At 43.6% G+C, this 12548-nt stretch overlaps 1 protein-coding gene across 2 annotated transcripts; it reads right to left on the bottom strand.

Annotated features, from left to right (window-relative positions):
- Window positions 1-9320: 9320 nt before the first annotated feature.
- On the bottom strand, window positions 9321-10896 carry LOC309513587 (uncharacterized protein). 2 transcript variants are annotated; one of them, XM_082189496.1, is made up of 2 exons: window positions 10772-10896; window positions 9321-10672 (listed from the first exon to the last, which is right to left on the bottom strand). In XM_082189496.1, exons 1-2 carry the CDS (start codon window positions 10889-10891, stop codon window positions 9710-9712), a joined length of 1083 nt encoding a protein of 360 aa, XP_082045622.1. In that variant the 5' UTR covers window positions 10892-10896; the 3' UTR covers window positions 9321-9709. The 2 variants fall into 2 exon arrangements, with proteins under 2 accessions (XP_082045622.1, XP_082045623.1); XM_082189497.1 differs by having other exon boundaries at window positions 9321-10129; window positions 10181-10882.
- Window positions 10897-12548: the final 1652 nt, after the last annotated feature.

Here is a 12548-nt window from a genome sequence, read left to right as displayed (position 1 = left end):
AACGCCGAACAGGAACAAGGAGGCATAAACTGGAGACGAGATCACAGGACCGAGAACACACACAGCACGGGAGACATCAACAACGATCTGACAAAGGAGATGAGAGTTGCGTGAGTATTTAAGGATGATGAGATTGACTGCAGCTGGCGCCGTGAGTGATGACAGCTGATCGCTGATGAACAATGATGGCCGGTCACACCCATTCACACACCCACACACGTGTAACAACATAAACACGAGACAAGCAGGAAACAATGCATTCGTGAACCGTGACATGGACTTGATATCTGCTCTACACCTTTGCATAGAAGGGAATACAATCACTTCTGCACGGGCCGCCGACTTACCTGCTTCTCTTCCTCTGACACCAGTGATGCAGCTTTCCTCTTCTGCACCTGCGACAGGTTGTGTGAAAGGGTTCATGCATAAAGTGAAAGTCTTACACTCCGCTGTACCTGTGCGACAAAAACTGCGACGTCTTCCTTTATCAGTACGTGCTGCTGTGTCTGATGAACTGAACCGCCTTCTCAGCGCCGGTGTAATAGAGAGAATTGATGCTTCATCGTGGATCTCACCAATTGTTGTAGTACAAAAAAAGACAGGAGGAATTAGAATGTGTGTTGATTTGCGGGAGCCTAATAAGGCTATTATAGTGGATGCTTACCCTCTGCCACACATTGAGGAGACTTTAGCTGCCTTGTCAGGTGCAACTGTTTTTTCTACCATTGATCTGGAAAACGCTTACCACCAGGTTCCGCTCCATCCAGATAGCCGTGACCTCACAGCGTTTATAACGCACGACGGGTTGTTTCGTTTTTGCCGTGTTCCGTATGGCCTCGCATCGGCTCCGGCCGCATTCCAGAAAATGATGTCAATAATACTCAAAGATATTCCCAATGTACAGAATTACTTTCGGACGTACACAGCAAGACCATGACGTTGCTTTGGATGCTGTCCTCAAACGTCTAAGCGAGGCTGGTCTACGAATGAATGAGAAAAAGTGTAATTTCCGTCAGTCCTGCTTGCGCTTCCTCGGACACATGGTGAATGGAAATGGTATCCAACCTGATGAAGATCATCTGCAAGCAATAATGCAGGCCCCAGCTCCAACTGATGTCACAGGCTTGCGCTCCTTTCTGGGTATGTTGTCCTGGTATAATAAGTTTATACCTAATTATGCCACTCTCGTTGAGCCGTTGCGTGCATGCCTGCGCCAGGAATCTGAAGTTGAATGGACTGATGATGCCCAACAGAGCTTTATGGATGTTAAGAAATGCTTAGTGGACAGTTCAGCGCTTGCCCTATTTAACCCAGAAATGCCAATCATTGTGTCCACTGACGCATCAGATTATGGTCTGGGAGCGATATTATCGCAGGTGTACCCAGATCACAGTGAACGCACAGTGGCATTTGCGTCACGAACCTTAACCTCAGCCGAACGGCGTTATTCAGCTGTGGAGAAAGAGGCTTTAGCGTGTGTTTGGGCCGTCGAGAAGTGGCGCACATACCTCTGGGGCAGACGTTTTACGCTGCGCACTGATCACCAGGCGCTGACAACACTGCTGTCTACGCGGGGAGCTGGACGTGCCAGGATGCGCATTGCTCGGTGGTCAGCTCGCCTTCTGTGTTTCACTTATGACGTTGTGTATCGGGCTGGCTCATCAAATCATGTTGCTGACTGTCTGTCGCGGTTACCTCTTCCTCTCGCTTCTGCTTCTACCTCTGATGATGAGCCAGAGCTGGTCGCTTTACTGTCTACTGCCCTGACTGCGATTTCACCATCCGAGTTCGAAACTGCTGCAGCCTCGTGTCCTGAACTGACCGCTTTATGCACCCAAATCGAAAAAGGATGGCCTGTTTCTGTAAAAGCTGTGCATACCGACCTTCAGCCCTACTACAATGTGAGGAATGAACTTAGTGTCAAGGACAATGTGGTGTTCAGGGACACCCGTCTAGTAGTTCCAGTGACATTGAGACATACATTAATAACTCTCGCGCACGAAAGTCACCAGGGAATCGTGAGGACAAAACAGCGCTTACGCGAACTATACTGGTTCCCTGGAGTGGATCAGATGATCCAGACTCAGGTCTCCTCGTGCGAGCTGTGTCAAAGGCTGGATAAATCTGCTCGTACGGTTACCGCCCCCCTCCAACCGGTACCTTTTCCAGATGCACCATGGAGTAAACTGGGATTGGACATTGTCGGCCCGTTTGACACTGCTGGTTGGGACTGTAAGTACGCTATTACCTTAAAGGGATACTTCACCTCTGGAAAGATGAATGTGTATTTAAAATAGGTCATTTATGTAGAAGAAATGTGAAATTATTTTTGAATTTGGAGCTTTCTAGACTGAGAAAAGCCAGAAAATGTATTTTTGGCTTATGTGGATGAAAGACAACAACTCCCAGAATGCACTTGCTTCGCTGCCCTAGGAGGCCACTCCCAAGCCGCGCCTACCAGTTAGAGAGCGCAGTTGAAAACAACAAGGCTACTAGTGAGACTCTGACGCATATGAATCACTCATCCGTCCATAAGGCTAGCTACCACCGGAGCTTGAAATTCATTTCACACAAAATGTCTAACGTTAGTTAGTTGGCGAACTCATTAATGAATTACTCCTCATTTGTATTTCTTTCGAAGTGGTGAATTATTGCATAGTTACGTTACCGGGATGTTCAGTCAGATGCGGCGCGAAACTAGGATGGTTCACAACACAAACGTCCGTGTCCTCGTGTGATTCAGAGATTTCGTCCAGGAGAAATTGGCATCGTTTAAATGCTTTGCAGCAGACGGACTCTATCTCTGTGTTCGTAGCGGTTCGTAGTTGCATAGTGAGATCACCGGCGCCACCAGTCCGCCCCCAGCTCGAGCCAGTCTGGGCTTCTCGTCCGCGACAGGCAGGTCTTCTGCCTCGGCTGCTCTTCGCTATGAAGCTTGTAAAGGTAGCCACAAACACCTGATTCGAGCATCAGACTTCCGAAATCCTCTTCTTCTACATCATATTGAGTAACGTTACCCTCCGCTATTGTCATATCTTCACAGCCTGCTCCACAGTGCCTGTTAGCTTAGCTTCCAAACAAGATGGAGGATATTGCTTTTAGTTTCAGAAAGTGAAGTCCCACCCACTGATCTGTAATAGGCCTGTAGCGTGAGCGGGTCCCGCCCCCTGGAATAATGAGGAGCTAGTGTTTGTAGTCTCTACACTTTTCAATGAAATGTGACTTCCTGCTTATTATGACGCAAAATGATGATTTTTACGTCATAATAAGCAGGAAGTAAAACACTTAAATCCTTATTTCTCCCATCTCAGGGAAAAATTAATGAAAAATCCACGTTTATTATAATATATGACTGGGTTTCTAACAATACAAAGCTTAATGCAAATGGGTGAAGTGTCCCTTTAACTGATTACTATTCCAAATGGCCAGAAGTTGCCTTTACATCGTCTGTGACGACAGGGGTTGTTATTGACTTTCTCAATGGCATTTTCAGTCGCCATGGTTACCCGGTAGAGTTGGTTACGGATAATGGGCCACAATTCACTTCGGATGCGTTCACCACCTTTCTGCGAGAAAGAGGCATTGCGGCAGTTCGCACGGCTGTCTATAATCCAGCCGGGAACGGGGCTATAGAACGTTTTAACAGAGTTCTTAAGGACTGTGTACAGTCGGCTATAGTACAATCTAAGCCATGGAAACGTACTGTTACAGACTTTCTTCAAGTTTATCGCTCTACTCCACATGCTACCACGGGAGTTTCACCCTTCGAATTACTCCATGGGCGGAAGATGAGAACAAAACTGAACGTTGCCCTTCATTCCCCTGCAAGCACTCTCCAGACAACGGATGTTCGCAAGCGAGTTGTTCTTAAGCAATCTCAAATGAAGCGTTATACTGATGCAAAACGTGGAGCACGACGGCTTATCCTCAAAGAGGGGGACAGGGTGCGAGTACGCAAGCCCTTTCATGTGCCGAAGGGACACTGCAAATTTTCTGATCCTGTTGAAATTGAGAAACAAGTGGGTCCGAATACCTACTTGCTAGAGGATGGAAGGAAATGGCATTCCTCACGATTGGCACGAGCTGTTCAGATGCCTGATCCTGCAGCTGAGCTTGCGGAGCAAAGTTCCTTCTGTAATGAAGCTGATAACTTTCCGCGGGTTGAGGAACGTCCGTCAAGAATGCGCAAACCTCCTTCATGGCTAAAAGATTTTGAGACGTAAATGTATAGTTATACATTGCATAGTCTATAGCTTATACGTTCTGTTCCTGTTATAATTGAGATAAGCTTGTTTTTGTGCTCAAGCACTATATAAAAAATAATAATAAAAAAAATACTGTTCAAATCATTTTACTTCCTTGGGTTATTGCTTAATGTTGGAATGAAACATCTTTTTGTTTTATGGTAATTACTGATAGATTAAGTGGGAAGGAAAATATCTTACGTATTGGGGGGATGTTGTGTCTACATAAACTGTTATTACAAGAACTGAACACTAGAGGGAGATAGAGAAGGGCGATTGATCAGTGTAGATACAAGAGAGAATGTGAGATGTACATGTGAGTTCGATCTGGATTAAAAGAGTGAGCATCTAAGAATTTCTTGTGCCATCGCATCATTTATTGTTTTGTAAAATTAAGTAACAATATAACAATACTCATACTCACTTGCTGCGTTCGAAACCGCATACTCAATGAGTAGGTACTTCATTTCAATAAGTACTTACTTAACGAGCGCTAAAAGAGTAGGTAGGCTACTTTATAGCCAGATCTCGTTGAGTATGAATGCGAACCGGACATCTGCTATGTTGACGTTGTCATGTGACCTACGACGCGTTATCACACGCCAACAACTTAAAAGATTTGAACGATAGGTTTAATTAATCTATCTGTAAATATCTTGATATTGATTAAACTTGCTCATTTTGTGGTCTTTTTGAAGAAACTGCTGCCCATTTATTTTGTGAACACATTTATGGTTGATTTAAGTTCTTATATTTAACCCTACTAATGTGACACACCGTTATATCCTTAACGATATTATTTATTTTTATTACGAAATCCCAAAATTGTCATCTCTTGAATATGTTGTTAATTTCTTTATTTTATATCCAAACATTTTCATCCACAAGCAAAAGTGGCTTATTGCTTTTTTTCCTCTTTTTCTTGTTGAATTTAACTCTCGTTTCATCCCTCAGGCCTGGGCCTATAACTAACAAAAAAATTCATTTTTTAAATGTATTATAATGAATTATTTAAGAAAATATATATTAAGATATTCAATCTTGTAGATTCTTTTTTCCTGTGTAAAAAATCTCATATGATGTATGCAAAGCCGCGCACACACAGAGAGAGAAGATAATTGTAAAATGAAAAATTGACGGGCTAAGTTTAAATTTTGTTCTTGCTTGTTTTTTTTTCTGTCAAAATATCAGAAAATATTTTGTATTATCCATCCGTGTTTTTAAAATTCGTTAAATGACGGACGTTTTACTGTTAACACAGCCCATGTCGGATTCGTCTTATAGCCTAGGCTACTTGTTATTATTTTTAGAATGATTCGTTATGCTATTATTGGACTCCTGTCTATTCATTGTCAACTGTTTTCTATAAATATGTTTGTATTGGCTAACATTTATTCAGTTAATGAGTGTCCTGTTTAAAATGTGCAATGTTCAAACGCAAAGACAGCACGTCACAAATAGAAGCCCTTTTCCCTGTGGTATTTTTTAGTATCATATTTGGATATTGGAATAATAAATAAAGTAGCCTATCTTAATTTTACACAATGTTCCTGTTTTTGTTGTTGTTTTTTTTACTGTTTTCTAAGGGTTTCTTAATTTTAGACAAGTTGACCAGCACACATTACTGTATATGCAATGCAGTATAATGCATGTGTGTCGTATGTGACATATTTTGCACACAGGTAAAGGTGCCCAATATTAGTCATTTCTAAAGAAAAAAAAAAGAGAAAAAAAAGTGTTTTGGAAAATAGCTCTTTATATGATAATCATTAAAATTTGTTTTCTATACAGAGATATCGACATCGGTAAATATCGGTATCGGCCATAACAGCAATATTAATATCGGTTATCGGTATCGGCCACAATTTTCACATCGGTGCATCACTAATTGTAATAAATACAATGCAATTAATATCAACTTTCTGACAGTGTGTGTGTCACGAAACTGCTCCAAGACACGTGAGTAGAGGATCCAAATGCAGCTTTTAATGAGGAAGGTCGTACAGGCGGGGTCAAACAGGGCAGACAGAGCAATGAAGATCTAACAGCAAGGGTAATCCAGATAACAGGCAGAATTCGGGGCAGGCAGCAATAATCAAAAGTCCAAGAACAGTCCAAGTCAGGCCAGGCAGATAACAATCTTACAAGTGAGGAAACAGTCCAAGATCAAAACCAGATAAACAAAACACAGGATAAACGCTCAGAAATGCAGTGTGACACAAACAAGACTTCGCGGTGAGTGAATGAATGAACATGGTATAAATAGACAGACTAACAGGATGAGACAGGTGAATGCAATCAGTGAATGAGGTACAGGTGAATGTGATCGGTGATAAGTGATGATGAGTCCGGGCAGTGAGTTATGGGAAATGTAGTTTGTGAGTGATAAGTCTTATGTGGAGTGCCCTCTGGTGGCTCTCAAGGGCACTCCAGCTGGTGACCGTTACATAGCCCCCCCTTTAAGGAGCGGATTCCAGACGCTCCTAAAACTGTCCAAGATCAAAACCAGATAAACAAAACACAGGATAAACGCTCAGAAATGCAGTGTGACACAAACAAGACTTCGCGGTGAGTGAATGAATGAACATGGTATAAATAGACAGACTAACAGGATGAGACAGGTGAATGAAATCAGTGAATGAGGTACAGGTGAATGTGATCGGTGATAAGTGATGATGAGTCCGGGCAGTGAGTTATGGGAAATGTAGTTTGTGAGTGATAAGTCTTATGTGGAGTGCCCTCTGGTGGCTCTCAAGGGCACTCCAGCTGGTGACCGTTACAGTGTGGGACATCCGACTACTTTCCAAGAAGGGGCGCAACTGATTTACAAATATCGCGATAAATATGTACAGGAATTGAGGCAGTAGCCAATGACAGCACTAAGAGTAAAAGCTGCAGGATTGTGTACGAGTATACAAATATGTACGAGTATCGTACGAATTTGACAACTTGTTAAATCTTGTGAATTATTAAGACTTTCAGACTATGTTCGTACTGATTGGGCTATGGGTTTTGTGAGAAAAGGTTTAAGAAACAACAAATGCTTGATAAAATGTTTGATTTAGGGTTCGAACCAACACATGTATATACCATTGCAAATATTTGCCTTTGCAGCTGTCCGTCTCCTCCGTTTACTTGTCCTCAAACAATAATAGTCCGAAAGGTCCTTTTGGTCTTTTCAGCTGAAAAAAGAGAAAATAAAATATCATTATGTTGTTTTACATCATTCCTGTGGTAAAAGCATGGTAAGCGTTGTGGTTAATGTGCATTTACAATAAGTATCACATTAAAACTACCAATAGTGTGGTAAAAGCATGGTAAGTTTTGTGATTACTGTCTTTTTACTACACTTACCACAGTAAAACTAATGTTAATGTGGTAAAAGCATGGTAAGTGTTGTTTGTACTGTGCTTCTACTACAAATACAACTTTGGAACTAATTGTACTACTTTTAATCTGATATGAAAATGATTAACTGATTTAAGGTCTTTAGGCCTATATAGCACGTCATGTGACAGGCAGTGTTTAATCACCCTGTTTTGAATTAGAAAGCAATAAAACGCAAAGCCTCCGTGGAGATGACAGATATAATGCCGTGACTGAACGTGAGCTAATCTGATTAATACTTTTTGTGCGCAAAAAACGAAACCAAAAAACGACTTTATTCCACTATTCATTTCCTTCTCTCTAGGCCTCGAGTTAGTTCATGCAGTGTAACTGCGTAGCGCTTCTCTGTTATATGTCACACGTAGGCTCACTATTGGCCGACCTTAGAAGCCTATGGAGAAGTGATCCAGCTCTCAGATTTAATCAAAAATATCTTAATTTGTGTCTTACGGGGTTGGAACAACATGAGGGTGAGTAATTACTGACAGAATTTTCATTTTCATACTTAATAATCGTGACCGCCAATAGCAGCGCTTAGTAATCGTGACGTGGGCCAATAGCAAAGCAGAATCATTGCGGGAAATACCGACTGTATTAACGAATAAAGGTAGAATTTGTGTTCTTATCGTGTTTAACACATCTGTATTTGCTCGCGCGAGTATATCCAACTTGAAAAATCGCAGCTTGAATTTCCAGTTACCGTCGAAGAGAAACACAGGTCTTATCTGCCCTATATAAATAGCTGCTGCACGCTCGATAGGAGTGAAGGGTAGGGGGATGAGGCTGCGAGTTACACCTATGAACCATTGAATCTCTTTGCTGGCTGGTGCACCGGCTAATCGTGGTTGCCTTGATGCACTTGCTGATCTGGCCGGGTTGACACTCATCGGATGCCTTCCACAAATGTTTTTTTTGCTTTTTTTGCTTTTTTCTTCATGATAATGACATCAAATGAGAAAATAACTAATGGTAACATTTCATTTCATATAACATTAAAACACAATAAAATCATTCAATAATTTAAAATATTTACAATCTGCACATCGAGACGAGCTCCAGGTCCGTGTACTTTTTCGTTCATTCATTATTCTCTTTCGGAATGAAAGATGAAATTTAAAAAAGGGTGCAGCTTGGTTTTTTGTTTAAAAAAAAAAAAAAAAAAAACCCAGAAATGGCTGTATTTTGTTTTCCAAATGTATTGTTGTCATCAAATAATAGTATTAGAAAATTGGACGACATTTCCGATCGGTTTTTTATTTGTAATATTTATTTGTACGTTTATTGTATTTCATTTGACTGATCGCATCTTTACCCAGAAGTGCGAAGTCATAGATATATACACTAGACGTGGCCGAATGCCTTACATATATAAATAAATAAATGAGCAAAACTTGGCCACTAAATATTTAATATTCAATTATTTTAATGATCACAATTAAAGTTTTAATTTTATTAACTGAACATTCAGCATTCAATAAAATATTCTAAAATATGTATTATTATTAATAATGTTATTTCAACATAATATCTCGTTATTTCGACATAATATGTGTGGGTGCAACAAGCAAGATGTGCATTTGTAAATCCGGTGACGCGTGCATTGATTTGTATTAATAAACTAGTGTTTTCTGACAGTGTCGACTCGGTGTCACGTTCCACACACCAAGGAAAGGGAGAGAAACAGGTGGATCCAAATACAACACTTTTATTTGTAGGGCAATCCAATTCGTCATCATCCATGCAGGGGTCAAAATCCATGTTAGCAGTCCAATAACAAAATAAACAAACAAGGAACAAAACAAACTCAAACCAGGAAACAGACTTCAAGAAGTGTAAGTGACATACCACAATGACTCCGTGACAAGGACTAAAACAGACAGGGTATTTATACACAGAACTAAACAATGTAATGGGAAACAGCTGCGTGCAATGATGAGTGAAAAGGGACAGCTGAGTGCAATGATGAGACAAGGATCGTGGGGAATGTAGTTCAAGAATGTGACAGACACCGTGGGGAAGGAGGACATCTAGTGGTGACCCAGGGAACACAAACCAGACACTGTGACATAACCCCCCCTCTACGGAGCGGCTACCAGACACTCCAAGACGTGATAACCAAAACAAGAGTCCAGGCGGGAGGTGGACTGGTGGAGGATCAGGGGGAGGGATGGGGGGCCAGGTCCATGGAGGGAAATGGGGACAGGGAGTGACAGTCCATCTGGCAGCCAGAACGGAGACGACAGTTCATCGGGCGGCCAGGGCGGAGACTCTCCCTCAGGCGGCCAGGGCGGAGCGGCCAGTTCATCGGGCGGCCAGGGTGGAGACTTTCCCTCGAGCGACCAGGGCAGAGCGAACAGTCCATCTGGCGGCCAGGGTGGAGACTTTCCCCCAGGCGGCCAGGGCAGAGCGAACAGTCCATCTGGTGGCCAGGGCGGAGACTTTCCCTCGGGCGGCCACGGCGGAGACTTTCCCTCGGGCGGCCACGGCAGAGACGACCCCTCGGGCGGCCACGGCGGAGACGACCCCTCGGGCGGCCACGGCACTGGAACAGACACCGGCTCAGGAACTGGAACCGACACCACCGGCTCCGGAACTGGAACCGACACCACCGGCTCAGGAACTGGAACCGACACCACCGGCTCCGGAACAGACACCACCGGCTCCGGAACAGACACCACCGGCTCCGGAACAGACACCACCGGCTCCGGAACAGACACCACCGGCTCAGGAACAGACACCACCGGATCAGGAAGTGGAACCGACACCACCGGCTCAGGAACTGGAACCGACACCACCGGCTCCGGAACAGACACCACCGGCTCCGGAACAGACACCACCGGCTCAGGAACAGACACCACCACCGGCTCAGGAACAGACACCACCGGCTCAGGAACAGACACCACCGGCTCAGGAACAGGAACCGACACCACCGGCTCAGGAACTGGAACCGACACCACCGGATCAGGAACTGGAACCGACACAACCGGCTCAGAAACTGGAACCGACACCACCGGCTCAGGAACTGGAACCGACACCACCGGCTCCGGAACAGACACCACCGGCTCCGGAAAAGACACCACCGGCTCCGGAAAAGACACCACCGGCTCCGGAACAGACACCACCGGCTCAGGAACAGACACCACCGGCTCAGGAACAGACACCACCGGCTCAGGAACAGACACCACTGGCTCGGCGGCGGCCATCTTGTCCGAAGACACATGCTCGGCAGACGTGACGTGAACAGTCTCGGCGGCGGCCATCTTGTCCGAAGACACTGGCTCGGCAGGCGTGACGTGAACAAGCTCGGCAGCGACCATCCTTTGATGCTTCCAGTTCTGTTTAGGCCATTGTAGTTTGTAATGCTTCACAAAGGAAGTCCATTTGTGCGGTCGTTGGCGTTAAACGAAAAGGACATTCTGAATATGAGCCTACTGTAAAATTAGCTGGCTTAAAAATGCGGACTGATCATTGCAGAGAATAACAGACGCCTCCCGGTGCTATTCGTATTGGAATTGTGTAATCACAGATTATGAACAGATGTTTTACACAACAACAGGATATATTCCCATTGGGTTGTTGTTGGGATTTCATGTTTAATGGGAACTGTGGCAAAATGACCGATGGCGGAGTCAGGGAAGATGCAAGTTTTCTAGAAAGCCTCTTGTTTATTTTTTTTTCTTTATATTTTCAAAACGTGCAAATATTTACAGTGTCAGGATAGTCAAAAAAATGCAAAACAAAAACTGTTCATAAAGAAAAAAAATAGGCATTAAGTTGCCAGGCTACGTCTCTCAAGACCCTGCACACTTTACCAACCAGCATTACTATGCCACAGATCTTTCCCTCTGCACAGCCTTTCTGCTACTCAGGCCATGGGGCCTAATACAGCCTTAAACTAGCCGTAGCCCCACCCACTAGATTGCCCCATTGCTAACAAAACAATCATCCATGTAATCACATGAAAATAATTAAATAATAAATCAAACAAGCAAACAACAAATAAACAAACACATACCAAACGTTTCTCCCCCACCAAAATCACATTTGTAGAGAAAAACCCATACAAGTAATAAACACAAAAACTCCCCTGCAATAATGGTTTCTCCCACCCATCACCCGCGAAACCCCTCTATTTCAACCCAGTGGCACATCCCCTCGGCTTCCCCCCGCGAAACCAGGAAGTTGATCGGGACGGTGATGGGTTAAGTGTGTACATTGTTGTAATTACAAAGCTTTAACTAAATAAATAAGAAGTTTGACAGCCAGTGTGTATATTTTCATTACTTGATACCAAAAGACGTTAATACAGATGGGCGATAAAATGACAATGTATAGTTCGTATAATATATGCTTGGGATCATGCACAAACATTTGCTATTTAAGAATGCCGGTAGGCCTTTCCCTGCACCCCAAACAACATTGCATGCTAGCTGGCATTTATGGCAAACTGTGGTAAAATGACATTGTAAATAGTGCACCAGTAAAAGAACAGCAAACGGCAATGACAGTGATATGACACGGAGAATAGCGGCAAGACAGCTTGAATGTTAGCGCCGGCGTTTGGCTGGCTGCTGTCTCGTGAGCACGTCACGGCTCAGTTCGTGACATTTCCCCCCCCTTCTGGAGATGCCCCCTGTGGCATCCTAGACAGGAAGTCCGCTGTACAGTTCATTTTTCCAGCCCTGTACAAAACGTCAAAGTCAAATGGCTGAACTGCCAAGAACCACCGTGTGATCCTTGCATTAGAATCCCTCATTTGTCCAAGCCAAGACAATGCTCGGTGATCAGTTTCCAGGACAAATTTGCGCCCAAGCAAATAGTATCTGAAAGAGTCCAATGCCCACTTAATTGCTAGGCACTCTTTCTCCACCGTGGAGTAGTTACATTCCCTTGGCAGCAGCTTACGGCTAATGTAGG

Source organism: Leuciscus leuciscus (assembly GCF_965113295.1).
Source record: "Leuciscus leuciscus genome assembly, chromosome: 14".
Classification (NCBI taxonomy): Eukaryota; Metazoa; Chordata; class Actinopteri; order Cypriniformes; family Leuciscidae; genus Leuciscus; species Leuciscus leuciscus.
Note: the sequence above shows the minus strand (reverse complement) of the source record. Positions and strands in the feature narration are given on the sequence as shown.